Here is a 26,898-nt window from a genome sequence, read left to right as displayed (position 1 = left end):
ACAGGGACAATTTGTGTTCAGTACGGAGGAAGTGCTGAAAATCGTTCGCGATGCCGAAGAGAAGCCTAAGGCAAAACGACCACGTGGGCGTCCACGTAAGATCCCAGTTGAAGAAGTAGATGACGTGGATGAAGAGGAAGAAGTAGAGAATGTTTTGAGCGACTAAGAATCGGATTTGGTTAGTTGTGTGGCGCGTAAGACAGAATAAAAATTAGAAGTTGGTATTTAGTGACCGGGATCCCCATATGACCGGGATCCCCATACCCTACGTTACAAAATCGAAAAAGTGAAAATCGACAGTACATTCGTCGTTACTATGGAAGCATGAAATTTTTGGCAGCTAAACGTTACCCTATCTTTTAAAGTGTTACCCTACATTTCCTAATTAGGTTAGCACTAGTTCTATATGATATATATAATGGGTGCCTTCCCGTAGACAGACTCGCAAACCAGATTACCAAACTCACGTGATATAGTCCGTTCCAAGAAGAAAACGCGCCATTTTATCTTAGATTCTGGTTTCAGACACGGTGGGACACCACACCTATCACTGCAGACGATGTTTCTGTGCAGGGTGAAGCACGTCGGTCTCAGAGGTCTCTTGATGCTGATGGGGCGTTAGGTCTCGTTCTCCACTTTTTGAATTCGTCCATGGCGCAGTTTACCTTGAACGAGATATTCGGCATCGTACCGTCAGTTTGCTCTACGTATATTCGTCATGGTCTCACGCTGCTGCTAGAGGTTTTGAGTACAAGTATTCCGGAGGCCAGGATAGTGTGGCTTTGCAGACGTTTTCGATGCTGATCCGCAAGCAGCACCCAATGCTTCAAAGAGCATTTGGGTTTGTGGATGGGTTGCATTTACCTGTTGAGGCTGCAGGCGACGCCGAAATGCAGAATGCATATTATAACGGATGGGTGCATGCCCATTTCACGTCAAATGTGTTCGTGTTCGCTCCGCTCGGTACCATCAATTTATGCATGATGCAGTAGGCAACTAAGCGTGAACGCTGTCCATCTTACTTTCGAACTCTGTCTCCAAATGCGCGGTCTGTGACGAAGCTTAAGGCATATTGCGAACAAGTTGTCTATCCCGAAGTCACCGGCTCAATGAATCGTGTCGTTACCTACCATTACATGGTACTTGAAGCTGTGGGCTTTCACATTACAGACTTATACTAAGGATATCTACTTCGATGGCCATGAGCGTCCTGATGTTGTGGAATATGAATTACAGGAAAAAGATGAGAGAGTATGACGGCGAAGATTGCTCTGAAATTGTACTGCCTACCCTTACAGACGGCGAGCAAGAAATTGTGCTTGTGACACACGATGAATGCTATTTCAACAAGGAACGACGACGTCACCGTAACTTGGACTGAAAATGGGGAGTCCATTATTAAAAAGAAGGGCAAAGGCTTAGGTCTGATGGTATCTGATTTTTACTGCGCATGCCATGGCTCCCTGCTCCCTTCAATTTGATGGACAATACGCTCGGGACATCATTAAGCCTGGCAAGAATCGTGTGACGGCTTCTGGGTTCGAATGACATGGTCCAACAGCTTGAGAAGGAGATGGAAATCTTTGAGAGTGTGTGTCAGTTTCGACGACCGAGGAACTCCACACTAGATTCAATGGCCTGGATATACTTTTGTTTCGCCAGCTTTTGAAAACTATTTCGTCTCAATGCGTAAGAATATAACAACTTCCTACTATATTGAGCGGATTGGTGAATGTCAGGCACATCTGCAACACAATGGGATCATTTTGCAAAACTTTGAATGTTGCGGTCTTCTATTCGGTTGGTATTGGCATTGTTTTGTTCTTCTAATTGGTTTCGTGTTTGCGCTTTGATTGTCTGGTATTCTTTGTAGATATATTCAGGAATTTATAATTTAATGGCTAGGAGCCAGCCAGAACATGACCTTGAGAAAATCCATACACAATGCTGCAAGCATTCTCATTCGAAAAATATGGCCGGTGGGCTAGGGTTACCCCTAATTGTCGCGACTAACCTTTAGTCACCATACTAGGACGCCAATCCAGATAATCCGTGCCAGGCTTTTGTGTATAGTGAGCCATAATCTTAATGTAACAGTACCTTGATCAAGTTCACTCTATGCTTGGAAATCAACTTCTTCATCCATATCTGCATATTGCTGCAGAGGTACCAAGGCGCAAGATGTTCTGAAAAGAGAGCTCGTTGGGAGCAATGGTTGCGCCGCAAAAGCGTCTGGCCGCGCCTCTTAGCAAGCTTTCCACTTGTCACGGATTCCTGGATCGATAGCGATCGCAAGCGCGAGAGAAAAGAAGGGCATTGTACCTCATCCAGTGGCTGACAATGTCCTCTAGGTTCATGTTCACTGCCGAGTTTTTTAGTGAAGCTAAAGTAAAGTGTAATGCCACACAAATTGACTAGATTCAACTTCACGGATTCTCATGAGTTTGTACCAAGTCAACGTGCAGTTTTACTCCTTCTGGAGCAAAATACTCCTCGACTGTGCCAATCAACAACTGACGGCTGACAGACAGCATTTAAACCTTATCCACAAGCGTTAAGAATAGTACAAACTCTAAACCCGAGTTTTAGTACCCTAACCCTCGAATGCGTGATTCTAGCAAACCTGCCTCGATGATTGCACGTTGTGATGTAGGGCTGCACATGAATAAAATATTCGACTTTTTCATATTCGTATTTTACCATATATTTTACTATTGGTTTGGGAGGCCTTATTCGTATTCGATTTTGCCCGACGACACGGCTTACATAACGAGATTAGGGTCAAGCCAACGGACATTTGATCGTTGTCTCATCGTCCGAAGGGCGACCGGTACTTTGAAGATAGACCAGATGAATCAGTCACAACGGAGAAGAACTGACTATTCACCCACTTGGTGATGAACAACTTATGAATATCCGCGAATGGCAGCCGCTGTCAGAGACTATATACTGGAGTGTCAGTAGAAAGATTGTGGAAGTGATGATTTGTGTGTTGCTTCGAGAATGCATATTAATCTGAGGACTTTTTTTGGTTATATGCAGCTGTGTGATTTTGCTGAAACTTTAATGCCCATGGAGTTTGCATTTTAGCCGACCATGCACTTCTTTTTCCTTCAGACAGCAAAAACAAAATAGAAAACCAAATAGCAATAGAAACTAGCTAGATAATCCGTAATTGAGACTGCATACTCGGTGTGGCATACAATTCTCGCTTCCTGCTCTCGGAACGATGACTGGATGAGACTAAGCATGGGTGGGGCAGTCACAAAAGAATCAAACTCGTCCCGTGCTGACGCCGCATAAAATTGACAGTTAAGTGTATGATATTTGCACGGATTCTACTTTGCTTCTGCCGCAGACTATCTCCGCAGATCAGGCACCACTTTAAAGTCGCCACTGGATGCGGCTTTATCGGAATAATTATTTGCAATAAATCCCGTACATAGAACGAATCTCGTGTGAGCGACATCGCCGGCGAGTCGTCAAAACTTTGAAACCTTAGCTTATCAGTCACCGACGCCGAGCGAGATCACGAACGTTTTTGTTTTTGTTTTTTTTTTTCACTCAAAGCCGCCCGTCGGCAGCGCCGAGCTATGACTTGCATTTCATATAAACCCAATATCTCCGGTCTTCGACTTTTCTGTTGCTCGCCGTTTACAACATGGGCGCTGAATCGAATTCGTTGGCCGAGTCGAGGGCCGAGATGGGTACTCACCAACTCAGTTTCTGGTCAAAAGTCCAGCAACGACTTCAACTCAGTTCTGCGGACGCGCTCCGCCGGTCCAATGCTGGTACGTTTCTCGATGTCGGTTGGGTTCGCAAATAATATCTAAAGGCTGACAAAGTGTAGATCTCGATCCCGTGCCTCCCCATCGTCGGACATGGCGCACATACAACTATGTGATGTACTGGATCTCTGACAATTTCTCTCCCAGTGGTTTCCGTAATGCAGCATCGTTAATGCAAGTCGGCCTTTCGTGGCGTGACTCGCTCATTTGTGTAATCATGGGGCAGTTCATCACCGGTATCATCATCGTGCTCAATGGTGTAGTAGGTTCGCGCTATCATATCAACTTCTCGGTCCAAGCCCGCGCATCTTTTGGTTACTATTTTTGTTACCTGATGATCATAATGCGCATGGTTGTCGGCATCTTTTGGTATGGCGTAAATGCATTCACCGGCGCCGAGTGCGTTGCGTCAATTCTATACGCCATCTGGCCTTCATTCCACAATGTGAAGAACACACTGCCTGAGTCAGCACACATCACCACACAGTTCATGACCGCGTATGTAATCTATTTCCTCATAGTCCTGCCAATACATTGGATTCCCATGCACCACCTAAAGTGGCTGTTCGTGGTCAAATCTATTACGACGCCGATTATCGGGTTCGCGATTATGGGTTGGGTTATCCACTCGGTCGGCGTCTCGCATACTTCGCTCTGGACTCAGAAAACGACTCTCCAAGGGTCGACTCTCGCCTGGACGTTTTTAAACGGATTGTACGCAAACATCGGTTCCTGGTGCACACTTGCAGTCAACGTACCGGACTTTACCCGATACGCGGTCAATGACAATGCCGCATACATCACTGCGTTTGTGTTGCCGGCCACCGGCGCGCTCGTCACATTTTTTGGTGTCGTCGTCGCCGCGGGTTCCGACATCCTTTACGGGACGATCTTCTGGGACCCACTCCAGCTCATTGACGAGTGGACTTCTCGTGGCGGTCGGGCGGCGGCCTTTTTCTGTGCATTTTTCTTCTTGATTTCTCAGATCGGTGTCAACATCGCGGCAAACTCGGTCTCGGCTGCCAACGATTTGAACTGCTTGTTCCCACGGTACATCAACATTCGTCGCGGCCAGCTCATCGTCGCCGTTATCGGATCCTGGGCGCTCACTCCATGGAATATCCTACAGAGCGCTCCTTCGTTCATCAGTTTTATGGCCGGCTATGCTGTCTGGCTCGGCCCCATTGCTGGCATCCTCCTCTCCGATTTCTACTTGGTCCACAAGCAAAAATACGATGTCTGGGAACTTTACAACAGACATGGTATTTACCGCTACAACAAATGGGGCACAAACTGGCGTGCTTTCATTGCGTTCTTCATTGGCTGGGTACCACTCCTGCCCGGATTCATTCCGACCGTGAATTCGTCAATCAAAGTTCCGGCTGGTGTTTTACATTTGTATGATTTAGGTTACTTTTATGGTGGTGGATCTGCTATGTTGTCATATTATTTGCTATGCAAATTTTGGCCGGCAAATGAGACGATGCTGGATAGAGCCGTTTATCCGGATTCGGATCTGTTGCACTCGCAGAACGCGGCGTTGGTGGACGAGGGGATCGAGGCTGCGCTCGGTGAAACGGTTGTTGAAGTCAATCGCGAGAAGAATTAGATTTTGGTTTTTTTTGGTTTAATATGAAGGCCTAGCCTATATAATACTTTAGCCAGTAACTCTGAAGTCGATGACTGTCGAATAAATAAAAGTGCAAACGACTTCATTACAGCAGCAAGATGCTCAGCAACTTCCAATCACTGATGTGTCTTCAGTGGCCATCAATTGTTGCCCGCCTTGTTACCCAAACTTAAATATTGAGAACAAAACTCTAATTTGCGTGATGTCATAGCCGAGGTATGGGACAGCCAATATAAATTCATTGCCGCAACCTCCACTCGGACAAACTGTAGCGACAATGAAAGAAGTCATTGTGCACCCTTTACCGAGTCTTAGGACTGAAATCCGGGACGTACCTATTCCAGTTCCTGCAGATGACGAGATCGTTATTAAAGTAGTTGTGGCCGGAAGCAACGTCAAAGGTAACTCTCCACAACAGAGTCATAACTAGTTCACTAACTGGGGCCTGTCAAGACTGGTCACATATCACCGCACTAAATATAGCAGTTAACAGTGGGGATGATATTGCAGGAGTTGTGTATTTGTTGGGAAATCTTGTTCAGAAGACTGGCGAGTTCCGGGTTGGAGATCGCGTCGCTGCGTTCCATCGAATGCTCACACCTGGAGGTGCTTACGCAGAGTACGCTGTCGCGCCTGCTCACACAACGTTCATCATTCCTGATAACATAAGTTTTGAGGGTGAGGATGTCATTGCTTTTCTTTAGTCGGAAAATTATTACTCACATATATTGTCAGAAGCCGCAACGATTCCCCTTGTCACTCTTACGGCTGCAATTTCCCTTTTCCGTCGACAGGGTCTCCCTCCACCATGGAGCCCTCTACCAGCAAGCGCAGGTCCTCTCCCCCTCATTGTTTATGGAGCGTCTTCTGCGCTCGGTACGTTTGCAATAAAACTAGCACGATTGTCCAATATCCACCCTATTATTGCTATCAGTGGCGGCAGTCACGCAGTTGTGGACGACTTACTCGACTTTTCTCGAGGTGACAGGATAATAGACTATCGGCATGGTGTCGAGGCCATGAAAATAGCTGTGAAGGATGCACTCGCTGGTCTCGAAGCGAGGCACGCGCTTGACGCAATTAGCTCAAAGGGGACGTGGGTGCCTCTTGCTCAAATGTTGCACAGTTCTGCCACTTCTGGTCCGTTTCAGGTTTCAGTCGTTGCAGGTTCCAACCGTTATGAGGACGAAGATATACCATCCTCAGTCGAAATCCTATATACTTATGTTGGCAGTGGCCATTACGGTGTATACAAGCCATCTATGCCGAATCAACCAGCTGATAAGGACAGTGTCAAGTTTGACGTGGAATTTGCATATGTGTTTTATCGATACTTAGCACGATTACTTGCTAGAGGCGAATTTAGCGGGCATCCATTCGAGGTGATTCCCGGTGGATTGGCCGGCGTCGAACAAGGATTGAACAAGCTCAAGAATGGTGAAGCCAGGGGAGTAAAATACGTTTACAGAGTTCAAGGATGAGAGGGCGGCAATATAATTACAATATGGCGTGTGGCGAGGTTGGTGTTACAGTAAGTTACATCTAGCGAGATTTGTGGGCATGTGATGTACTATAGATGCAGTCGTGCGTAAGCGCCGGATGCCTGCAATTGACTATTACACGAGACACGCACGTACGCGAACGCACGGACAGTCAATATCTCCACTAAACAAATCATGAACCGGAGGATTACGCCATGGTCCATATCTCCGGGAGCCAACGCCTTCAGCACGTGCCTGAGGATGTAGATATATTATATTCCACTGAGAACCAAGTACCAATCATATGTAATATCAATAAGATAACTATTATGTTCTAGCACCATTCAGGCATCCGCACAGTTTACCAACCAATAATAGAGCCATCATAGCTTCTAAGCACAAAATCTTCTTTCGAAGACACGCTGTCGACGACATCTACCATCTTAGTCGCGCTTTCCTCCGTCGAGATCGCACCTCTCGGGTTCATGCCGGTTAGGACTATGCCAGGATGAATTGGCACAATGGTGAACCCGGATGGGTTGAGTTGTTGGTGGAAGTACTATTCCGTTAGCATATATATATCGACCGATAATCGCAAGAAAAAAGCTTACCAAAGCCGTCATATTCAGTGCGGACTTTGATGCACCGTAGACGAATGGAGCACCCATTTGAGACAGGACTTCGCCGAAACTCTTTGTAAATTCGAACGACGCCACCACAGACGACACGAAAACGATCTTCTTTGTCGTTCGCTTCTCAAGCAGAGCAAGAAGCTTGGAACTGAAGTACGCTGGCGCGATGACGTTGACTTGGAGCACCATCTGTATGTCATCCGGGACGACATTACGGACTGAGGACGAGTTCTGACCGTGGTTGTACACTGCAAGGTTCTATTTTCATTAGCTCATATTGCATATATTTAACAATAGTTAGTACTTACATTCCAAACCTCGTCAATGCCATCAGGAGCAATCTTCTCGATCTCTTCAACAGCAGGATCAATAGTTGAGAGATCGTCAGCATCCAATTCGACCAGCGTCACATTCGGGAGCGTAGTAAGTGGTGTCCCACCTGCTTTTGCCTTGGACCTAACGGTCGCAATCACAATGTCACCACGATTGCTGAACTGTTCCACGAGCGCAAGACCGATGCCTGTTCATAATTAGTAACGAATAAGTCGTCGTCGTATGATAAGACACGAACCTCTGTTCGCTCCAGTAACAACGATGACTTTAGAAGACATAGTTTCTGACAATAAGACTTGCTGACAATGTTGAGATCACTGGGTAAATTGACTGAAGAATGCTATCCCTGACGAGGAAGGAACACGACTATTTATCTGCAACACACAGCCGCGCCTCACTATTCTGAAGCTGACTTCGCCGTCCGCCAAGTTAACTCATCCCAAACGTCAGAGTGATTATATCCGGAGGATTTATAATCAAATACGTATATGAACGCCAGTAAGAATCACGCCAAATCCTTATGATTCCATAAAGCCCTTATTAATAAGCAATGACGTGAACCGTGGTTACGAAGATTCCGCGCTTTCGATTCATATGAATAATCAAAAATTTTGATGTCATCATGGACGGATTGATAGAACCTTGGGGTGGTGTGGCAAGAGCCGCAGACATTGCGGCATGTCAGCGAGGTCGTGGCTTAGAACAAGGTTGAGTTCGCTGACGTCATGTGCTACAAGGAGGTATGCGGTGGATATGATTTGCGAGCCGTCACAACTCGTAATCGTAGTCTAATACGCTACCATACGATTGGTTGCAAAAGTTTTACGATTAACTATACCAGCAGTGAAGTTGAAAATATTAGTCGGGTAATCTTCGTAGTACCTGGAATTGGGATCGCGCCTTTGGCAATCAACCAAGCAAGAGCAACCTCACCTGGCCTGGCGTCCTTCTTGACAGCATTCTTCTTGAATTCATCTTCGCAATCTCATGTTGGTAATCTACCACAGCAACGCCAAGTTCCTCACAGGCTTCCGAGCTATTGGATAGAGCTTTCTTCTAGATCGTGTGCAGAACAGCAGAGTTTGTGGCGCACAACTCGGGTACCAGCTACCTATGCCGATTGTCCTGGAGAAGATAGGGAAGTAATAGGCTGCGTAGAGCTTAGGTCCTGCCAATTTGGCAAGAGTGTGGAAGTGAATTCGGTAGACGACCAAGGCAATACGGTATAGAACAAACTAAAGAAGACTCTCAGCAATGATCTATCGCAATCGCTATTTGCGACCCCATCTCGAGATTAGCTCACCACTCCCAGAAGGCTTAAAGCTGCCTGCCCCTCCAGTGATCATGACCGTGTCAGACGACATGATCATGGATGTTATGTTTAGAAAAGCGATCCAGGACTCCTTGAAGAACAAGGGGTCAAAGGTTATCATCGCCGGCCGTGACATGACAGCTCTCAAAGGGCCAAGGAGGACATAGGAGAGGCTGACTCTGCTATTGAGGCATGGGAGCTTGATCTATGTAGCTATGAAAGTGTCAAGGGGTTTGCAAGGAGAGTCGAGCAGAATTTCGACCGTCTCGATATTCTCCTAGAAAACGCGGGCGAGTCGACATGAATTTCACTATCACCACGAACGTCGTATCTACATTCCTCCTAGGCTTGCTCCTCCTGCCGAAATTGAAAGAGTCAGCAACGAAATATAACACTAAGCCGCATCTCACCTTGGTGACCTGCGAAATGCATTTTCTCACCACTATCTCAACCGGAGCGCGGAGCCGTCAGACTGGAAAACACAAGACGCTGTTCGAGGCGATGTTCGCTCCAAACACAGCAAACATGGGCGAAAGATGTCAAGTGTCATCAAAACTACTTGAAATATTTGTCGTGTGCGCACCTGCTTCCCCTGGCTATCCGGTGGTCATCAATCTTGTGAATCCTGGGTTCTGCCGCATAATGCCAGAAGCCACACAACTGCTTCTCCCGTTGATTCGGTTCCTCATGCACGCACGAAATTCGGAAGTCGCGAGCAGGACAGTTGTTCACGGGGCGGGTGGAGGTGAAGAGACTCATGGGCAATATTTGAGCGACTGTAGGGTGAGCCCTGTAACGAGTTTCGTGGAGAGGGCTAACGAGTTTCGTGGAGAGGGAAGAAAGGAAAGAGACGCAGACGGAGGTATGGGCGAAGTTGAGAGATAGATTGGAGAGTATCGTACCGGTAGAATTTGTGAGCTAGCGGTGTTGCGTTACTCGTGTACCATATATGAATCATATTTTCGTAGTCCAGGTAAATCATCACGAAATGCGTCTCCGCTTCTTGATCGAGATCAAGTCTGGGTAGGCCCACAACGCTTGCCGGAAATCCCAGGATCTCATTCTGCGTGGCCCCAGAGCCCTGACGTGTGTTCATATCATCCGACGATAAAACTGGGCCAGTTCCCCAGTGGTGGCTTTCATTTGTGTCAGCCAATGGAACATGGATCCGAACATCCCTCGTTTCTTCCTCTGTCGCAGTCGGCATAGTTGAACTTGATTGGGGGCCGCACATGGGAGAAGAATTAGGTTCGTAGTCGCTCGCTGATGTGTGAATGAAATTATTGCCCTGAATATGCCTCTCTCGTCGACCGGCCGCGCGCTGCTTAATCTGTGCTTTAATTGTCTCTATCCTCTCCCTCTGCTGTCGCCCTCCATCCATCCATCTCGGCTTTGATTCGCTGTAGCAGCAGTCGAGACGCAGGGCACTGCAGCCTCGACACACAGGTCGAACTTCATCGCACTTCTTCCGGCGGGCTCGACAGGTCCAGCAGCCTTCGCACTGCTTCCTTTCGTCCGTCATTGCAATTTTTGCACGTTGGCTGTTCGTGATTGGAAGTCTCAGGTCGCATTGACTTGACGAAATGGGAGTGACAATAGACTTGTGGGCGCGGGTACATCGGAACTGGGGTTTCCCGCGTCTGCGCCATGATGGTTTGAAATCCACCGTTCGACGAAACGCCGCTACTTAATCGACTTTATCGATGTTCGGCGACCCGCGCTGTGGCTCCGTGAGGGGTAAGGCGCGTAAGGCGCCCTTTGGCAAGGAGGCTGTCAGCTCCGGAACAGTGTAGGTCTAAGCGACAAGAGGGTTTTTACGTGCTCGATCAACGCGAGCCCATTCCTGGTCGATGGATGACCCGAGAGTCTCCCGATAAGTAACGAGCCATCCATCCACAACTTCTTCACAACATCGCATTCTTTCCTCTCACACGTCGTTTTGCTATTTCATATTGACTACATCCTTTGGAACGTCTGCTATTCTTGTTACTGGTGCTCAGGGCGGCGCCGTTATCGATGCATTGCTTGAGAACAATGCAGCATTTGAAATTCTGGCATTGACTCGCAATGCTCAATCGGCATCCGCTTAAAAACTCTTGCGGAAGTCTCCCACTATCAAATTGGTGAAGGGACATTTAGGGGCCTGATAATGTCTGCGAAAGCAGCAGGAAGATAACTTCGGCATCCATTTGGAGGATGTCCAGGTGGGTTGACTACCGTCTATATTATCTCAGCCATACATTTTTACTGACATTCAAAAGAGTAATAGGAACTCAGAGATTGAGGACCGCCAAAGTAAAGCCTTGGTAGATGCATCAATTAAACAGCGTGTCAAGTTCTTTGTCTGCACGTCATTGGACCGTGGAGGGCAGAGATCCGTCAAGAATGCTACAGACTTTTCACTCCATCATGTTGAACTTTACCTCCTTGAAAGGACCAAGAACCATGAAATTGACTGGACAATATTGCGCCCAACTTCATTCTTTGAGAATTTTGTACCAGGATTTGTTGGCCGGATATTCGCCACTAGCTTAAAGATTTCGCTGAAGCGCAAATCCCTCCAGCTTTTGCTGTCAGCGATATTGGTGTCTTTGCAGCTAAAGCAGTCTTGCAACCGGAGGAATTTAATGGGAAAAGTTTATCATTAGCTGGTGACGAGTTGATATACGATCAACTTGCCAAAGTGTTTAACGACAAGACTGGGAAAAGCTTTACCAACAACGTTCAAATTTTGGCCATCTTCTAATAATATTAGTCAAAGATATTGGATATATGTTCCGGTGGATGCAGGATTGAGACGAAGATCAAGAAACTCCACCACGGCATGAAGGAATTTAGAGCTTGGCTTGCAAAAGAGAGTCCATACGCCAAATATAATGTATACTGCTGGCCGGGCCTTGCTCTGCACAATTGCCCATAAAACCGTGTCTGTGTTACTCGTATGAGGATCAGTATATAACATCTCTAGCTTCAAGTGCGGTCTCGGACTTATTAATGTATAATCACACTCCAGCCTCTCTATTTGCCCAAACCACAGACGAGGTAGTCTCCCTGTGCCCTGGTCTTTCTTGCAAGCTAGGCTCGCTCATTTTGTTCAAGCTTGAAAGTCTCGAATGGGCCTCGCCGTCTTTGATAAGTAAACACAGTGATGGATACAATAATTTATCAATTTTATCGATGTAAATTCCTAGCCATACAATTGATATCCGCTGTGCTCATTTTGATTAAGCTCGGTTATCACTGTTTACTTCCCAATGCCTCAAATACGCATCTAATTTGATAAAACTATCCTCTTATTATTGAATCTGTCCCCCATTTTTCCCACGGCAACGTCGACCATCCACCTCGCGCAGCTCTCGCGAGTGATAACCGAACCCCTCCCCTTTTCTGTAAGTCCGAATGTCTTGACAGGTCTAATGCCAGAATTACTCAGCATAACGGGCATCGGAAGCGTCCAGATGATGTCACCTCCACAGTTGCCTTCGATCTCGTCATTGACCGCATTGTGATTATCATATGTCTTCCCAAGGTTGCTGTGTTTCATCAGGAACCGAATGAAGAACGGTGTCAACCCAAGACTCTCACCCGTGCCTGCACCGCCCATGACGACAAGCCGTGGTTTACGACCGCCTGATAAGGGAGCTTGTTCGTGCAACACGCGGGCAACATTTGCGACCACGTCAGGGAGCAGACGTTCTGGGCCTACAAACGCTGACCATGGGTTGACGGAGGTTCTGCGCGCATCGAGGAAATCCAACACCGCGTCAACGGGGATTCCAGCGGCTCTAGTCGCACAATCAATGTCATCTGAGGACAGGACGGAGCCTTCTACGATGGTGAGATTGCGTTGCGGTGTCAGAGCAGAAGATTTGCGGATCAAGACCGTAACATGGTGGCCTAGAGCAGGTTAGCAATCGTATTTGTCGAGGTGCCGTTGGTCTAGGAATTATCATGATGTTTCACTCGAACTCAAAGTTAGCACTCACCTTGCTCGAGGCGTATTTGTACGCATACCCTCCGGACCTGCCAGTAGCTCCAAGGATAAGGAGATGCATGTTGTATATTGAAAGAGTCTAATACTTGAGAGCCTCAGTGGATGGCAATCTTGCGGGAACTTTTCATATTTGAAACTAGAGAAAGCGGTGACTTTATATATTGCCGTAGAATAGGCATATGATGTCAGCCGGACAGGAGATAAAGGTTTTGAGCTACGGATGACATGTTGCCTAAAGCGGTAGATGGGTACTTTCTTAATAAAGTGAGATGCTAGAGACCGACCTTAACCAGTGTTGATCCGACTATTCCATATCTGGATGCCCGCGCGGTGTAGCAGTCTACACCTGTGCGTACGTAAAAATAAGCATACAACGTGTGAGTTGCACGTGGACAATGACAAACATTGACATACTAAACATTAATCAGCAGAGTCAAGAAATTAGGTGATGAGGTTGTGCGATAGCACGTAGCAAGTTGCGTTTGAAATGTTCTTGGTGCTTTAGATTCATTTGTCATCTTTGTATCCGCCCTTGTATTCGCATTTCAACGGCATGGCGGATATCCGCCAAATCCGCCATCCGCCTTTAAAAATTGGCAAAATTCAACATGATATATTTAATTTCTTTAAAAATTTCGCAAAATCCATTAACATGATATTTTAATTTCCTAATTGGACTCGCAGGTAGCAAATTACTTCGTCGGTCATCCCCGCGAGATGCAAACATGTACGGAAGTGCCAGAATAACTTATTGTCAGTCGACATTGGACAGATTGTTCGACACTGAGCGAGCTCTTGCATTCATGACTACCATTCTTGAAATTTACGTTCGGCGTTTTCTAGCGGATAACCTGGAATATAGTGACCCGGAGCTTCGGATGCTGCGAAAGCTCCAGCCTCAAATCCAATCTTTTGTGTCCGACATAGATAGGTACTTCCAGACCCCGAGGGCAATTGTGACGGACTCAAAGAACCCGAATTGGCTGTGCGACTGGTGGCGGAAGCACAAAGATGAATATCCGCAGATGGCTATGGCGGCGAGAGACTACTTAGCCATTCCCGCCTTTGAAGTCTCTGTTGAGAGGATGTTCAATGCTGGTAGAGACATTCTAGTGGTACGTCGATTTGCGATGAAGGGCGAAACTATGAGAATGTTAATGTTGCTGGATAATAGCACGGAAAGAAAATTGTAATAATTTGACTTATTCTGATCTTGGGCTTCTTTGTATACGCGATTGTTTGCGGGGCATGTTAGATTTTTGAAATTTAATTAGAGAATGTAAATTATCCGCGGCGGATATCCAATCCGCCAAATCCGCCTATCCGCCTACAGCCCTGCTTGAAATCTCAGCACAAAGCCAAGCGTTGACACGAGGAGTCTGAATCCTCATATTCCCTTGTTCCCGTTCCGTTAAACAACATCAACCGAAGAATAACGGTGGCCTATTGCAAGCAGATTAGTTATATATCCGCTTTGCCCATTGGCGTCTAAACTCTTTAAAAGACACAAACAGGGACCAGAGGCAAGCGTAGCCCCAGCATAGTTTGTCATCCATCATCAATCATTTGAGTTTAAAGATAGCCTTCAAATCGATTAGGGAATTTTGGATTCAGGGTTACCCAATGTGCGGTGTAAACCCAATCCAGGTACACCGCGCGGGAATCCCGAATGAGGTTAGAGCTAGGAAATCTTGCACACGAATTGTGTTACTAGGAAAGCCTTAATTTGGCAGCTTGAAAAACAGAACCAAAGCGGAAAGAGGCCAGCCAAACCGCGTCTAGGTGAACATTAGGCCAGTAAATTACAGGGGGATCCACTCCACTCACTTGTTGAAATGGATGGAATGGGTGGAATCCATTTCCTTCCATTCCATCGAGCTTGCTGCTACGTAATCATCCATCCATTATAGGCGGGGATGGACAAGATCTTTACCGCTGGAATGGAATTCGGCTACGCGCATCTTAGCGTCTCTTCTGTACTGCAGCGTGCCGTTAGATGTTAAACGGCGGAACATTCGTGAAGAGAGTCGCCAGGCACCACTGCCTTCTCGACAGGCGTGAACTACAACAGACGAATACGAGGAGTGGCAACGACATGTCTATTTATCTGCAACACAGACCCCGCATCACTATTCTGTAAGCTGACTTCTCTCTCCGCCAATTAACTGCTTATGCAATCTCAAACGTCACTCAACCGGAAGATTAAATCCTCCGAATTATAATCAAATCATAAGAATCAGCATCATGCCAAAAACCTTATGCTTTCACGAAACCATATTAATAAATGGCGTGAACCCTGGTATACGAAGGTTTTTTTGGAATATGAATTATCAAAAATGATGTCATCGGACGAATCGATAATCAACGTGTGGTGTGGCAAGAGCCGCAGGCATTGCGGCATGTCAGCGTTGTCGTGGCTTAGGTTGAATTCAAGCGATGATGCGCAGAAGGCGATGGATCCGATTTGCGAGCCATCACAAATACGCCGCCATACGATTGTTGTCAAAAGTTACGATTCCAAATTGCGTCTATCATTGAACAAACACCTGACCTAATTAGGCAAGATTTAGCTTATTTTAGCCATGTCACGTGATATATTGTAATAACGGATAATTATTCGTATTCGCAGTCTATTCTAGTGAACCTGCGAGTCGAAATGGTCCGCGCCATGCTTACTGCGGCGAACCTTCCTGCCAGCCTCTGGGCCGAAGCTCTCAACACGGCAGTTTACATCCCGCAATCGCGGTCCATCTAGAACGAAATCCATTACACATGCATACTCCTTCGATATCCCACATGATGCCCTTGGATGGTCGGCTCATATATTCTGATCCCCAATGCCCGCCATGATCACAAGTGGGCTGGTAGTCCTTGCCAGGTATCATGGTTGGCACTACGACTTCGGATCCTATAGGCCATTTGACATGGAAGGGTCTACTGTCACTACTCCTTCCCATCCACCTGTTGCTGCACCTCCGCTGCACCGGATGATGACCTTGCGCATGTTGATTTTCCAGATTCATATATGAAATCATTATACCTGCCTTGGGCAGTTATGTATATGGCACCGATAAGACGACGGACATATTTGCTCGATGCGAATTTAGCGGGCATCCATTCGAGGTGATTCCCGGTGGATTGGCCGGCGTAGAATGGTGAAGCCAGGGGAGTAAAATACGTTTACAGAGTTCAAGGATGATGGGATTATGTTCAAATGTTACGTATGACAATCCGGAAACATTAATTATTAGACAGTTGCCATGTCGAGGAGAAATTCCAGTGTTTGGTGTTACTCTAAGTTGCATCTAGCGAGATTTGTGGGCATGTGATGTACTATCGAATGCAGTGGTGCGTTAGCGCCGGATGCGTTGGCAATCGACTATTACACGAGACACGCAGCTCTTTGCATCGTCTCCTACCACCTTTCTCCTCGCCAGGACGCCGCGGCTATTTTGACCTCCAATCTTCCCGCATCTGCCTGAGGATGTAGCTATATTATATTCCACTGACAATCAGGAACCACAAGCAACAGCATAGTAATATCAATGAAGACAGCTATCACATTCTAGCACAGCCAACCCGCAGAAGTTACCAACCAATAATAGATCCATCATAACTTCTAAACACAAAATCTTCCTTCGAAGACACGCTGTCGACAACATCTATCATCTTCGTCGCGCTTTCCTCCGTCGAGATCGTACCTCTCGGGTTCATGCCGGTTAGGACTATGCCAGGATGAATTGGCATAATGGTGAACCCGGATGAGTTGAGTTGTTGGTGGAAGTACTATTCCGTTAGCATATATATATCGACCGATAATCGCAAGAACAAAACCGCTTACCAAAGCCGTCATGTTCAGTGCGGACTTTGATGCACCGTAGACGAATGGAGTACCCATTTGAGACAGGATTTCGCCGAAACTCTTCGTAACTTCGAACGACGCCACCACAGACGACACGAAAACGATCTTCTTTGTTGTTCGCTTCTCAAGCAGAGCAAGAAGCTTGGAACTGAAGTACGCTGGCGCGATGACGTTGACTTGGAGCACCTTCTGTATGTCATCCGGGACGACATTACGGACTGAGGACGAGTTCTGACCGTGGTTGTACACTGCAAGGTTCTATTTTCATTAGCTCATGTTGCATATATTTAACAATAGTTAGTACGTACATTCCAAAGCTCGTCAATACCATCAGGAGCAATCTTCTCGATCTCCGCAACAGCAGGATCAATAGTTGCGAGATCGTCAGCATCCAATTCGACCAGCTTCACATTCGGCAGCGTAATAAGTGGTGTGCCCGCTGCTTTTGCCTTGGACCGCACAGTCGCAATCACAGTGTCACCACGACTGCTAAACTGTTCCACGAGCGCAAGACCGATGCCTGTTCAGAATAAGTGCCCTGTTCAGAATAAGTCATCGTATAATAAGACACGAACCTCTGTTCGCTCCGGTAACAACGATAACTTTAGAAGACATAGTTTTGAAAGACTTGCTGACAGTGTCGAGATCACTGCGTAAATTGGCTGATGAATGCTATACCTGCCGAGGAAGGAACATGTAAATTTATTTGCAACATTGGCTGACTACAACCTACAGCCGCGCCTCATGACCTTGCTGACCTTGCAGACATTGCGGCATATCAGCAAGGTCGTGGCCTAAGAACAAGGTTGAGTTCACTGACATCATGTGCTACAAGGACAGTAGGCGGTGGATATATTTGCGAGCCATCACAACTCATAATCGTATAGTCTAATACGCCACCATACGGTTGGTTGCAAAAGTTTTACGATTAACTATTCCAGTAGTGAAGTAAAGTTTTACGATTAACTATACCAGCAGTGAAGTTGAAAATATTAGTCGGGTAATTGTCAGCGTGAAAGGCAGGTGGACGAGCAGAGAAGGCCGACAGAGAGGGACGGGCCGAACTTAGTGTGAGACTCAATCTCCCTGAGGCGAAGAACAGCGTACCATTGAACCAGCGCTGAACAATCCTTAATTATACTGGCTCACGTTAACGTGCGGCAAGTAGAACATATATGGCGATAAAGAGATAAGTGGTGTATTACTTTCCTTGGCAACTCGGCGAGCAACTGGAGAGCAGGCGACAATGTGCCTGGCCCAAACGACAAGAACGGAAATAAGGACTCGCAAAGTTAGCGAGAAAGATTATCAAATCGATATTGTAGACGATTCTTGTTCTCCCTGAAGTCACAGCTATTGCCTCAACTTTCAAGCAAAATGAGTTTAGTGGAAATAAATATTCACATTGATACAATGGCAATGCTGCACAAATATACCGCATTTCACCCGGGATTGCTGGAAAAAAAATTAATGAACCATAACGCTACCAGTTATTATCCATTACGCACATATTAATGTTAATTCTAGCTTTTCCGGTGCTTCCACATAGCAGCATCTGCGGCACAAATGAAGTATACGTGGGCAAAATAAAAGCTGAATGATACAATCGGCAGTCGCGTAGGACTAGAAGCTGCGGCAAAGGGGCTGATAGCTCTAAGTCATGGTTCGGCGACATGCATCTGATAACGCGTGCTGTATATTGTTATCAGATTGATCCGCGTGCATTCTAGACGCCACACCGAATTAGCTTTGAAAACTAACTTTGGCTCCTGTAACTTTAACGCATTCGGTGGGTTTTTCGTGGCCCGCCCATGTCCTCACCGCGCAGATCTCTTGCCATCCTATAATCGAATACCACTCGCCGAAAACCGTGAATATTATATAGTGTGGTAGTAAATCGGTCGAATTGTGGGATCATGACAAACAGCGAGCTTTTTGATGTTTCCGTGTTCTTCATGTGAGCCGTTTCTTTCGTCCCTGGTCGTGTGCACGCAGCTAACAACAGTCACTCAGCCTTTTCCGAGAAACGCTGGAAGCGTCGATCATTATTTCCGTATTACTCGCTTTTCTGAAGCAAGGTGTTGGCAGCGCAGATGAGGACTTGACCATCTACCGGAAGCTAGTACGCCAGGTTTGGTTCGGCGCTTTGCTCGGCTTTTCGATTTGCCTCGTGCTGGGCGGCATCTGCGTCGCTGCGTGGTACCGTCTCGGAAAGGACGTCTGGTCAGCATCTGAGGATATATGGGAAGGGGTGTTCTGCATTATGGCAGGTTTCATTATATCTTACATGGGCCTTGCTATGCTCCGACTCAACAAGATGAAAGGGAAATGGCGACACAAGATCGCGGACGCTTTGGCCCAGACTGACGGTAGGAACTCCATCAGCACCTTCTCCAGCAAATACGCTATGGCTATCCTTCCTTTTGTTACTGTGTTACGCGAGAGCATCGAAGCGATCGTGTTCATTGGCGGTGTAACTCTTTCCGCGTCGCCTAAATCGGTGCCACTATCCGTCGTTGCCGGAATACTGTGTGGTAGTGCCCTTGGATACTTTATCTACCAAGGAGGGAACCACATGCGCATCCAGGTCTTCCTCATCTTCTCTACATGCTTCCTATATCTCGTTGCCGCTAGCCTCATGTCTCGAGGAGTTTGGTATTTCGAGAACTATGAGTGGTCGCAGCTAGTCGGCGATGACGTTGCCGAAGTTGGCTCAGGACCTGGTTCTTATGATATCCGAAGGAGTGTTTGGCATGTTAACTGCTGTAATCCACTCTTTGATGGTGGCTGGATGATTTTCAATGCCCTTTTTGGTATGTATGTGTATTCTGCATGGTCCAAGCACTACGCTAACAAAATAACTAGGCTGGCAGAATTCGGCAACATACGGATCAGTTCTGATGTACAACTTATACTGGATAGCGGTTATCATCGCTGTTTGTGTTATGCTCCACAAGGAGAACCCTGGATATTTCCCCATCCTCTTCAAATACCAAATGGTTGCCTCTGACGAGATTGACCTTACGCTTACCCCGTCAGTCGCAGGATCAAGCGCACGCACGTCAGAAGAATCTGACCTCATTGTCATTGATCCGTCATTCTCCAGATATAGCGATCCAAATCCATACGGCATGGGATCCTCATCTTCGCATTTGCTTTCTCCGGTCGACGACAATGACATCGCATCTGGGCCTTCCTCTGCTACGTCTCTAGGAACAAATCGGGCGTCGCTAGAGTCAATCCACGACGTTGATGCTAACAGCGATCCTCTCGGTGCATCTGTGTTGGCGTCTGCGTCGTATTAACAATAACTTACATTTACTTAAATGTTAATAGAAGTAAAGCCAGAATTGTATAGTTTGTGGCACATAGGACTCCGACATCTTCTCCAGTCTGCGGCAGTTACAAGGTCGCGGTTAGATTATTTTAAAGAGCTGGCGTCTACGATCTATTGCTTTATTTCATGTGTATGTCAAATTCAGTCTTGGCATTTGAATGTTCTGGCGCATATCTGGCACCAATATTTTGTAGTAGATACCGTCTTGATTGCACCAAAAGCGAGCTAATGTTTGATTCTAACCATTATGGCAAACTGCGCTGCAAATGGTACGCGGCGATATTGTATGCCCGTACTTTCAAACCCGCGGAAGGTGGCTGAAAATGTTCCTGGTAATGCGCAAAGAGCATTTTCGCAAATGACAATCCTGCGCCGATTTCAAAAGAGTTGGTGCGCTTGCTCGTAGATCTCGACTGGAATGTCACTGTGAATGAGACCTAGAGCGAGTCGAGTGCGACGTCGATGCTGCCACCGACAGTTGCGTGAAAGACGTGTCCGATTGTATCACTAAACTCTCGAACACGGCAGTCCACGGAACACTCGCGGGAGACGAATATACCGATCAACGACGGCTTCTCACGGGAATTCTAGCAGTCCAGAAATGTTGACAGGCCAATTAGATACAGCTTCCTCAGACAGCTAGAGTAAACGCATCGACGCCTTCGGAGAATAAGTTCGGACATGTAAAAGTCATTCTAATAGGCGGAGTATTCTATTAGTTAATCACATATTCCAAAAGTAGCTTAGGGCTGGACACGATACTATCGCCGGGTTTTGCCCATATCGAATATCGTATCGTCTTAGGCGATATTTTAGGCGATATTATCGCCCATTTTATCGCAAGTTGGCGATATCGTATCGCCTATATCCTCCCAACTAGAACATCCAGTTTTAATCGAACTTGACTATCAAAACTATCCGTTTGTCTATACCAGATCCCAGTGTCTAACAGTTTCTTTTACTTAGGGCTGTCCACGGATGGCGGATATCGAATAATTATCCGCCATACTTAGCTAGGCGGATAGGAATGTCGAATACATATCCGCCAAATCCGCCATCCACCATCCGCCATCCGTCTTGGCGGATATGTGATTACCTAATTATGGATTATTTTAAGTACGAGGTGGGAGTTGCGCCAACAGCTTCGAAACAATATCGATAACTATCTAGAATTACGTTGCTGAGCCTACAGGGTCATCGCTGTATATTTATTGTTCTCTTTATACTGCCAACAGTTATATCAGCTATTCTCTAATCTCTATACATATTATCCATCAACATTAACATCCTCATTGTTTCTCCGTTTAATGAGTGTCTACGAACACCAAATAGGTCTCGGCCCGAGTTGAACAGCCTTTCCACGGAGACTTCTGACGCGGGAATAGCAAGATAATCCCTTGGTGCCTTGGCCATTTGTGGATATTCATATTTATGCCTCGTATCACTTACAATGACTCGCGGTGTATCCAAATATCGATCTATATCAGAAACTTTAGGCTGTTCCATAGTTTATAGCTGGCATTAACGCCTAACGATAATATATTTGGCACTAAACTTTGAAAGGCAATTATCTAACCCAGTTTGGTTAGCGTAAAGTTAGTACAAGGCGGATTTATTCGACAAAATGGCGGATGACGGATGACGGATAGACCCAGACTTGGCGGATATCCGCATTCGAACCAGCCCTACTTTTACCTTCTTTGCAGATAGCAGAAATTGAGGCCATGACTTGCCTGATGCAGTTTTCAGGGTAGTTTCTAGCATTTGAAATTGGTTTCAAGCTGCAAAGTGGCAAAGTGTGGTCCAAAAATGGAGCCGAGATCTTAAGTGGCCGAATCCCGTTACAGCAAGAGAGTCACGTGCGCTTCGAGGCGATACGATACGATATTCACCCATCATATTGTATATCGTATCGTCTTAGCGATAATTTAGGCGATATTATCGCCTAAATTATCGCCAGGAGTTTTCCGCTGACGATATCGTATCGCCTTGTAGGCGATATCGTGTCCAGCCCTAAAGTAGCTGCGCCCCCGTTTACACACAAACCTTCGATATGAAGATTATTATTATAGTCAGAATGGCAAAACTGTAACTCCAATAATTTCAACCAACTTTACTGTCCATGGGGCTATAATCGGCGTCGAAAGCACAGACCCTTGTAGCTGCGGCTGACCTCGGCGACTATAATCTGAACGGCGACTACAATCCAACAAACGTAAACCAACGGATGCATGTTCGCTTCGACACATAATGCATTCCACGACAGATGCAACTGCACGTATCACGCGCAAAATATTTGGTGGTATATCTGCCTGCCAATTCCCAGTCAGCATCTCTAACCATTCAATGCTACGATTTGTGGGCCTGCAAACAGTATCATGTCGGAGCACGATCTTGACCTAGAATTCGGCCAGTCAACGCCTATTGCAGATGGTTTCTCTTCTTCCCTTTGCTTTGCCCATGTCTCGGCTCGGACTTCTTCAGGCCGCACAATTCTCTCCGATATTTCCGGCTGTGTACCTCGCGGGAACATGCTTGCTGTCCTAGGTCCCTCCGGCAGCGGTAAGACCAGTCTTCTCGACATACTCGCTAATAGAAGCACCATTTCCATCGACGGCAAAATTTGGCTAGATGGGACGACACCGCGGGATGACAAACAAATTCGAAATCGCGTCCGTTACGTACAGCAAGAAGATGCATTGATTGGTGCTTTAACAGTTAGGGAGACACTTTTATTCGCCGCCAGACTGGGCCGCACGACGGCTACGAGTCCAACCGCCAGCGGAAAGCGTGCTCTCTATCAACATGTCGACGGCGTTATTTCGCGACTGGGTCTTTCCGAGCAGGCTAATACTAAAATCGGTACTCCTATCCAGAGGGGTCTTAGTGGCGGTCAGAAGCGGAGGGTTAGTGTTGGCGAGAAACTTGTTGCGGATATAGGCGGTAGTGACGACAACTCTTGTGTCGTTCTGGTTTTGGATGAAATTACGAGCGGCCTGGATGCCGTCGCGGCCTATGAAGTAGTTAGCCGAGTTAAAGAATTTGCTGAGGCAACAGGTGTATGTCATTGTTTCTTATTGCCGAAGTTATAAAGGATGTCTAACTTCGATTAGATGATTGTGGTCGCGTCTATACATCAGCCATCTACAGCCACGTTTACACTCTTCGATTCCGTACTGCTTATGTCCCAAGGGAAGCAAGTGTATTTCGGACCCGTCAATCAAGTCAAGGATTACTTTGCCAAACAGGGTCTCATTATACCAAGCAATTACAATCCAGCGGAGTTTCTGCTTGAGATTACGAACACAGACTTCATTGCGACGAAGGAACAGTCTTCTCATTTGCAGCTTGCCAAAGAATTTCTCGGGGACCGTGACCAGATCGATGAACTCTGGCACGCATGGAATGCGTCAGAGGAAGCGACATTATTGGAAGCTTTACTGTGTAATACAGTGTCGGAGGAGCATTTGGACAGAAATCTTCGCTCCGATTCCAGACTGGGAGGATTATCAGGCATTACTATCACATCCAGGAATACCATGATCTTGGTCCAGCGAGCAGTCATCAAAGGTTACCGAGATATTCTCGCCTATGGCGTTCGAGTTGTAATGTACCGTAAGTCGTATTTACGCTTGTGAGTCGCGTCCTTCATCATGCTGATGTCTTCCATAGTCGGTCTCGCCGTTCTCATGGGCACTGTATGGCTTCGTCTTAGTGCGAATGAGACCACAATCCAGTCATTTTTTAATGCGATTTTCTTCGGCTCGGCTTTCATGAGTTTCATGACCGTCGCTTATATTCCTGCGTTCCTAGAAGACTTCGCAACGTACAAGAAGGAATCTCACGAGAACTTGTACGGTCCGGCGGCATTTTTGTTAGCCAATGTTATTGTCGGCCTTCCTTTCCTCTTCTTGATAACAATCTTGTTTGCAGTGGTCGAGTACTGGATGACAGGCTTTCGTAGTAGCGCTACAGCATTTTTCCGTTTCGTCATGTGGCTCTTTCTCGACCTTGTCGCCGCTGAGTCTCTCGTCGTGCTAGTATCCGTTATTGCGCCAATCTTTGTTGCCGCGCTCGCAATTACAGCTTTCGCGAATGGCCTGTGGATGGCGGTCGGTGGGTTTCTCGTGCAGCCGAATGTGCTTAATAAATTTTGGTATTACACATTTTACTGGATAGACTATCAGCGATTCGTGTTTGAAGGCATGATTTTCAATGAGGTGGAGCAGCGTTCGTATTCCTGTCCATGGACATCAGAAGGAGGATGTTCGGGTTGCATGTATGCTGCAACTGAAGTTGAGGACGGGGTATGTAGGATTTCGGGCAAGACAGTACTGGACGCGCGCGGGTACGGCGGCGGCAACCGTACTGGATTATGGGTAGGACTGGTCATCGCTATCGCGATCGCAATGAGGTTGCTGGCATATGCTTGGCTTAGGTTTATGGCCAGGCGGGTTGGAAATTAGCGATATTTTAGGTTATATATGATCCATGTCATGTATGACCTCCAGCTCACCCGTTAATTGTGTGTCATTTCTTTGTTGTGCATTATAAGTGCCCTTGCAGTTTACTGAGTAGTCATGGGAATCGTAATAGCTTTGTTGATGATAGTTGTGTGTTGCAGTATCGCTTTGGAACATAGCGGCATATACTAATCAATGCCGTCGCGAACTTGAGGCTATAGAATTCAGCTCTAAATCCTTGCGAGACATCTTGACCAAACAGTTTCATCGCGACAGGAAATTCGCATCATAGTCATGATGCTCAATCGCTCGCTGCAGAATATATATTGCTCCGTAGGAATGGTAGAAACTCTTTCCAACGAGACAGCCCGCCCAAGCGGCGCAGCAGCAAAGAAATTATGTCCCGGCAAAATGGATAGTGTGTATTACGCGACTACCAACACATCCTTTTTACCTCCTCCAAATGATTTGGCGTGATGGTGATATGTGTCTCCCCTGGATATTCCCTTGAGCTTTTGAAACACGACGACGTGGGCCGCCATTATCATGAATACTTGTCAGTGGTCTAAGGGCTTTAAATCCCAGAATCCGCAGGGCTGCCAGCCTTGACGTAATACGTGATAATCGGACTTTCTACGAGATTTTCCCTTAGTATATTTTATCTGCTGAACATATGACGCACACTTTCCATCTAACAGTGGAATCTCCATTTTATATAAATACCTCACACCACTTACAGCAAGCAAGCCCGCTACGAAATCCAATTTTCCTCTATCAGCAATTTCTTGACGTCCTCCATGGTGCTTTCCAACACTTGAATTTCTTGTTCCGTCCATTCTCTCGTACTTGGAACATAATGCACTGAAATCCACGCAGTCAGATGGTCACCTTGATGCAACGGCGCTAACATCTGGGCTTTGACGCCGTAGACACCCATTAGCGCCTTCGGTGGTGAAACTTCTGCTTTTGCGCAGTCACCCTGCACCAGAACTCGACGAGTAGTGTCTATCCATTGAACTGTCGCTAAAGCCCTCTGATTGAGAGAAGAATCTAGCTTTAGTTGCTTTATCCCCGGTGCACATGCTTCTGCACAAACCGTATCGACATGACAATTTCTCTCTGGCAGGTCAAGCCGAAATGTAGTCCGACTAGCAGAACAAGATTCCAGCAACCTTGCCAATGCCACGTTGATCTTTTCAAGCGTGGGGTCATCCCGAAGTAGTCGGCCCCACCCGTGAATTGGGACTTTCACATTAACCATCCTCAAAGCCTTCCATAATGTCACGCAAATGCTATCATAAATAGGCTTTCCGATTTCTGCCTCCATCTCATCTATAACTAATGCTACAGGCCAGTTCGTACACGCCACAACAATACACTCCGCTTCCGGAGAATCAGCTTCACGAATGAGTTCTTTAATTCGTGACAAAGGTGTATTCGCAAATGCGACGTTCGCGCGCTCATTCATTTGCGAAGTTTTCACGACATCATATCCTAGCCCCTTATAAAAATTCACTAAGCCCTGCGTTGGACCATCAACGTACGGACCCGCTAATGAAAAGCGCTTCACGCCATACTGCTCAAGCACTTCGATTTGTGCGAGCGTGGAAGTTGACGAAGGCAAACCTGTCGCCGTCTCCATTTCCGCCGACAGAGTAACGTCGGCCTGCAATCCCTTACCACTCCAGCTACCCGATGTTCCATTCCAGAGGATCGCATCCAGATCGGCATCGTTCAATAGGACTGCGCTTGCAATCATTTTATCCGTATTGAACTGCCCGACGCTCTTTTCATCCGTATCAAGTGTCTGGACTGTAACTCTGCTGAAATGGAATGAAACGCGGTCGCCAACCTGACTAGCCATTGAGACTGTTATCGGTTCAAGAGCTGTATTAGAAGAAGGGACGATGAAGCCCACCTTCTTCAAATCTCGCAAACTGTTCAGACCATTCATCGATTTCGTTAATGCCATATTTAAAGTCGAGAGTTTATGGCTGCTCTTGGGTTAACACAGCGGAAGATTGAAAATCAATTCGCAGACTCACTTCAATTATCTTAATACGTTC

General features: G+C 46.6%; 11 protein-coding genes across 11 annotated transcripts; 7 read left to right on the top strand and 4 right to left on the bottom strand.

Moving 5' to 3' along the window:
- Nucleotides 1–418: 418 nt before the first annotated feature.
- On the top strand, nucleotides 419–992 carry V1513DRAFT_427908 (uncharacterized protein; the record flags this gene model as incomplete). The annotated part of the gene is made up of 3 exons (XM_066896248.1): nucleotides 419–432; nucleotides 477–692; nucleotides 740–992. 3 exons carry the CDS (start codon nucleotides 419–421, stop codon nucleotides 990–992), a joined length of 483 nt encoding a protein of 160 aa, XP_066750887.1.
- Nucleotides 993–3,565: 2,573 nt separating this feature from the next.
- On the top strand, nucleotides 3,566–5,537 carry V1513DRAFT_266011 (permease for cytosine/purines, uracil, thiamine, allantoin-domain-containing protein). The gene is made up of 2 exons (XM_066894536.1): nucleotides 3,566–3,791; nucleotides 3,851–5,537. The coding sequence occupies exons 1-2, from the start codon at nucleotides 3,662–3,664 to the stop codon at nucleotides 5,395–5,397; spliced, it is 1,677 nt and encodes a 558-aa protein (XP_066750886.1). The 5' UTR covers nucleotides 3,566–3,661; the 3' UTR covers nucleotides 5,398–5,537.
- Nucleotides 5,538–5,646: 109 nt separating this feature from the next.
- V1513DRAFT_453456 (chaperonin 10-like protein) lies at nucleotides 5,647–7,366 on the top strand. Its single transcript, XM_066899240.1, has 3 exons — nucleotides 5,647–5,819; nucleotides 5,872–6,096; nucleotides 6,154–7,366. The coding sequence occupies exons 1-3, from the start codon at nucleotides 5,696–5,698 to the stop codon at nucleotides 6,897–6,899; spliced, it is 1,095 nt and encodes a 364-aa protein (XP_066750885.1). The 5' UTR covers nucleotides 5,647–5,695; the 3' UTR covers nucleotides 6,900–7,366.
- On the bottom strand, nucleotides 7,261–8,142 carry V1513DRAFT_427905 (uncharacterized protein; the record flags this gene model as incomplete). Its single annotated transcript, XM_066896247.1, has 4 exons — nucleotides 7,261–7,458; nucleotides 7,511–7,789; nucleotides 7,840–8,051; nucleotides 8,103–8,142. The coding sequence occupies 4 exons, from the start codon at nucleotides 8,140–8,142 to the stop codon at nucleotides 7,261–7,263; spliced, it is 729 nt and encodes a 242-aa protein (XP_066750884.1).
- Nucleotides 8,143–9,476: 1,334 nt separating this feature from the next.
- V1513DRAFT_434066 (uncharacterized protein) lies at nucleotides 9,477–10,061 on the top strand (the record flags this gene model as incomplete). Its single annotated transcript, XM_066896458.1, has 1 exon — nucleotides 9,477–10,061. The coding sequence occupies one exon, from the start codon at nucleotides 9,477–9,479 to the stop codon at nucleotides 10,059–10,061; it is 585 nt and encodes a 194-aa protein (XP_066750883.1).
- A 974-nt stretch (nucleotides 10,062–11,035) lies between these two features.
- Nucleotides 11,036–11,878, top strand: V1513DRAFT_266166 (uncharacterized protein). The gene is made up of 2 exons (XM_066894537.1): nucleotides 11,036–11,384; nucleotides 11,438–11,878. Exons 1-2 carry the CDS (start codon nucleotides 11,373–11,375, stop codon nucleotides 11,822–11,824), a joined length of 399 nt encoding a protein of 132 aa, XP_066750882.1. The 5' UTR covers nucleotides 11,036–11,372; the 3' UTR covers nucleotides 11,825–11,878.
- A 264-nt stretch (nucleotides 11,879–12,142) lies between these two features.
- V1513DRAFT_487317 (NAD(P)-binding protein) lies at nucleotides 12,143–13,666 on the bottom strand. Its single transcript, XM_066900520.1, has 2 exons — nucleotides 13,159–13,666; nucleotides 12,143–13,073 (listed from the first exon to the last, which is right to left on the bottom strand). Exons 1-2 carry the CDS (start codon nucleotides 13,229–13,231, stop codon nucleotides 12,448–12,450), a joined length of 699 nt encoding a protein of 232 aa, XP_066750881.1. The 5' UTR covers nucleotides 13,232–13,666; the 3' UTR covers nucleotides 12,143–12,447.
- Nucleotides 13,667–16,749: 3,083 nt separating this feature from the next.
- Nucleotides 16,750–17,981, bottom strand: V1513DRAFT_453429 (uncharacterized protein). The gene is made up of 4 exons (XM_066899239.1): nucleotides 17,608–17,981; nucleotides 17,341–17,552; nucleotides 17,012–17,290; nucleotides 16,750–16,956 (listed from the first exon to the last, which is right to left on the bottom strand). The coding sequence occupies exons 1-4, from the start codon at nucleotides 17,645–17,647 to the stop codon at nucleotides 16,759–16,761; spliced, it is 729 nt and encodes a 242-aa protein (XP_066750880.1). The 5' UTR covers nucleotides 17,648–17,981; the 3' UTR covers nucleotides 16,750–16,758.
- A 699-nt stretch (nucleotides 17,982–18,680) lies between these two features.
- On the top strand, nucleotides 18,681–20,617 carry V1513DRAFT_453426 (iron permease FTR1 family-domain-containing protein). Its single transcript, XM_066899238.1, has 3 exons — nucleotides 18,681–18,989; nucleotides 19,046–19,845; nucleotides 19,898–20,617. Exons 1-3 carry the CDS (start codon nucleotides 18,949–18,951, stop codon nucleotides 20,335–20,337), a joined length of 1,281 nt encoding a protein of 426 aa, XP_066750879.1. The 5' UTR covers nucleotides 18,681–18,948; the 3' UTR covers nucleotides 20,338–20,617.
- Nucleotides 20,618–22,747: 2,130 nt separating this feature from the next.
- On the top strand, nucleotides 22,748–24,835 carry V1513DRAFT_385510 (P-loop containing nucleoside triphosphate hydrolase protein; the record flags this gene model as incomplete). The annotated part of the gene is made up of 3 exons (XM_066895220.1): nucleotides 22,748–23,428; nucleotides 23,483–23,984; nucleotides 24,042–24,835. The coding sequence occupies 3 exons, from the start codon at nucleotides 22,748–22,750 to the stop codon at nucleotides 24,833–24,835; spliced, it is 1,977 nt and encodes a 658-aa protein (XP_066750878.1).
- Nucleotides 24,836–25,449: 614 nt separating this feature from the next.
- V1513DRAFT_453422 (Asp/Glu/Hydantoin racemase-domain-containing protein) lies at nucleotides 25,450–26,892 on the bottom strand. The gene has a single exon (XM_066899237.1). It carries the CDS (start codon nucleotides 26,802–26,804, stop codon nucleotides 25,584–25,586), a length of 1,221 nt encoding a protein of 406 aa, XP_066750877.1. The 5' UTR covers nucleotides 26,805–26,892; the 3' UTR covers nucleotides 25,450–25,583.
- Nucleotides 26,893–26,898: the final 6 nt, after the last annotated feature.

This window comes from Lipomyces chichibuensis, assembly GCF_038497645.1.
Source record: "Lipomyces chichibuensis strain CBS 12929 unplaced genomic scaffold V1513scaffold_58, whole genome shotgun sequence".
NCBI lineage: Eukaryota > Fungi > Ascomycota > Lipomycetes > Lipomycetales > Lipomycetaceae > Lipomyces > Lipomyces chichibuensis.
The sequence above is the reverse complement of the archived record's forward strand: the minus strand, read 5'-3'. Positions and strand labels throughout refer to the sequence as shown.

Coding starts and splice junctions, on each gene's coding strand:
- V1513DRAFT_266011 (XM_066894536.1), top strand. CDS start 3,662: ATGGGCGCTGAATCGAATTCGTTGGCCGAGTCGAGGGCCGAGATGGGT. Junction 3,792..3,850: donor GCTCCGCCGGTCCAATGCTG/GTACGTTTCTCG, acceptor GACAAAGTGTAG/ATCTCGATCCCGTGCCTCCC.
- V1513DRAFT_453456 (XM_066899240.1), top strand. CDS start 5,696: ATGAAAGAAGTCATTGTGCACCCTTTACCGAGTCTTAGGACTGAAATC. Junction 5,820..5,871: donor GGCCGGAAGCAACGTCAAAG/GTAACTCTCCAC, acceptor GGGCCTGTCAAG/ACTGGTCACATATCACCGCA. Junction 6,097..6,153: donor TGATAACATAAGTTTTGAGG/GTGAGGATGTCA, acceptor ATATATTGTCAG/AAGCCGCAACGATTCCCCTT.
- V1513DRAFT_487317 (XM_066900520.1), bottom strand. CDS start 13,231: ATGCATCTCCTTATCCTTGGAGCTACTGGCAGGTCCGGAGGGTATGCG. Junction 13,074..13,158: donor ATACGCCTCGAGCAAGGTGA/GTGCTAACTTTG, acceptor AACCTGCTCTAG/GCCACCATGTTACGGTCTTG.
- V1513DRAFT_453429 (XM_066899239.1), bottom strand. CDS start 17,647: ATGTCTTCTAAAGTTATCGTTGTTACCGGAGCGAACAGAG. Junction 17,291..17,340: donor GTATTGACGAGCTTTGGAAT/GTACGTACTAAC, acceptor TAATGAAAATAG/AACCTTGCAGTGTACAACCA. Junction 16,957..17,011: donor CACTGAACATGACGGCTTTG/GTAAGCGGTTTT, acceptor CTAACGGAATAG/TACTTCCACCAACAACTCAA.
- V1513DRAFT_453426 (XM_066899238.1), top strand. CDS start 18,949: ATGACAAACAGCGAGCTTTTTGATGTTTCCGTGTTCTTCAT. Junction 18,990..19,045: donor GATGTTTCCGTGTTCTTCAT/GTGAGCCGTTTC, acceptor ACAGTCACTCAG/CCTTTTCCGAGAAACGCTGG. Junction 19,846..19,897: donor GATTTTCAATGCCCTTTTTG/GTATGTATGTGT, acceptor CAAAATAACTAG/GCTGGCAGAATTCGGCAACA.
- V1513DRAFT_453422 (XM_066899237.1), bottom strand. CDS start 26,804: ATGGCATTAACGAAATCGATGAATGGTCTGAACAGTTTGCGAGATTTG.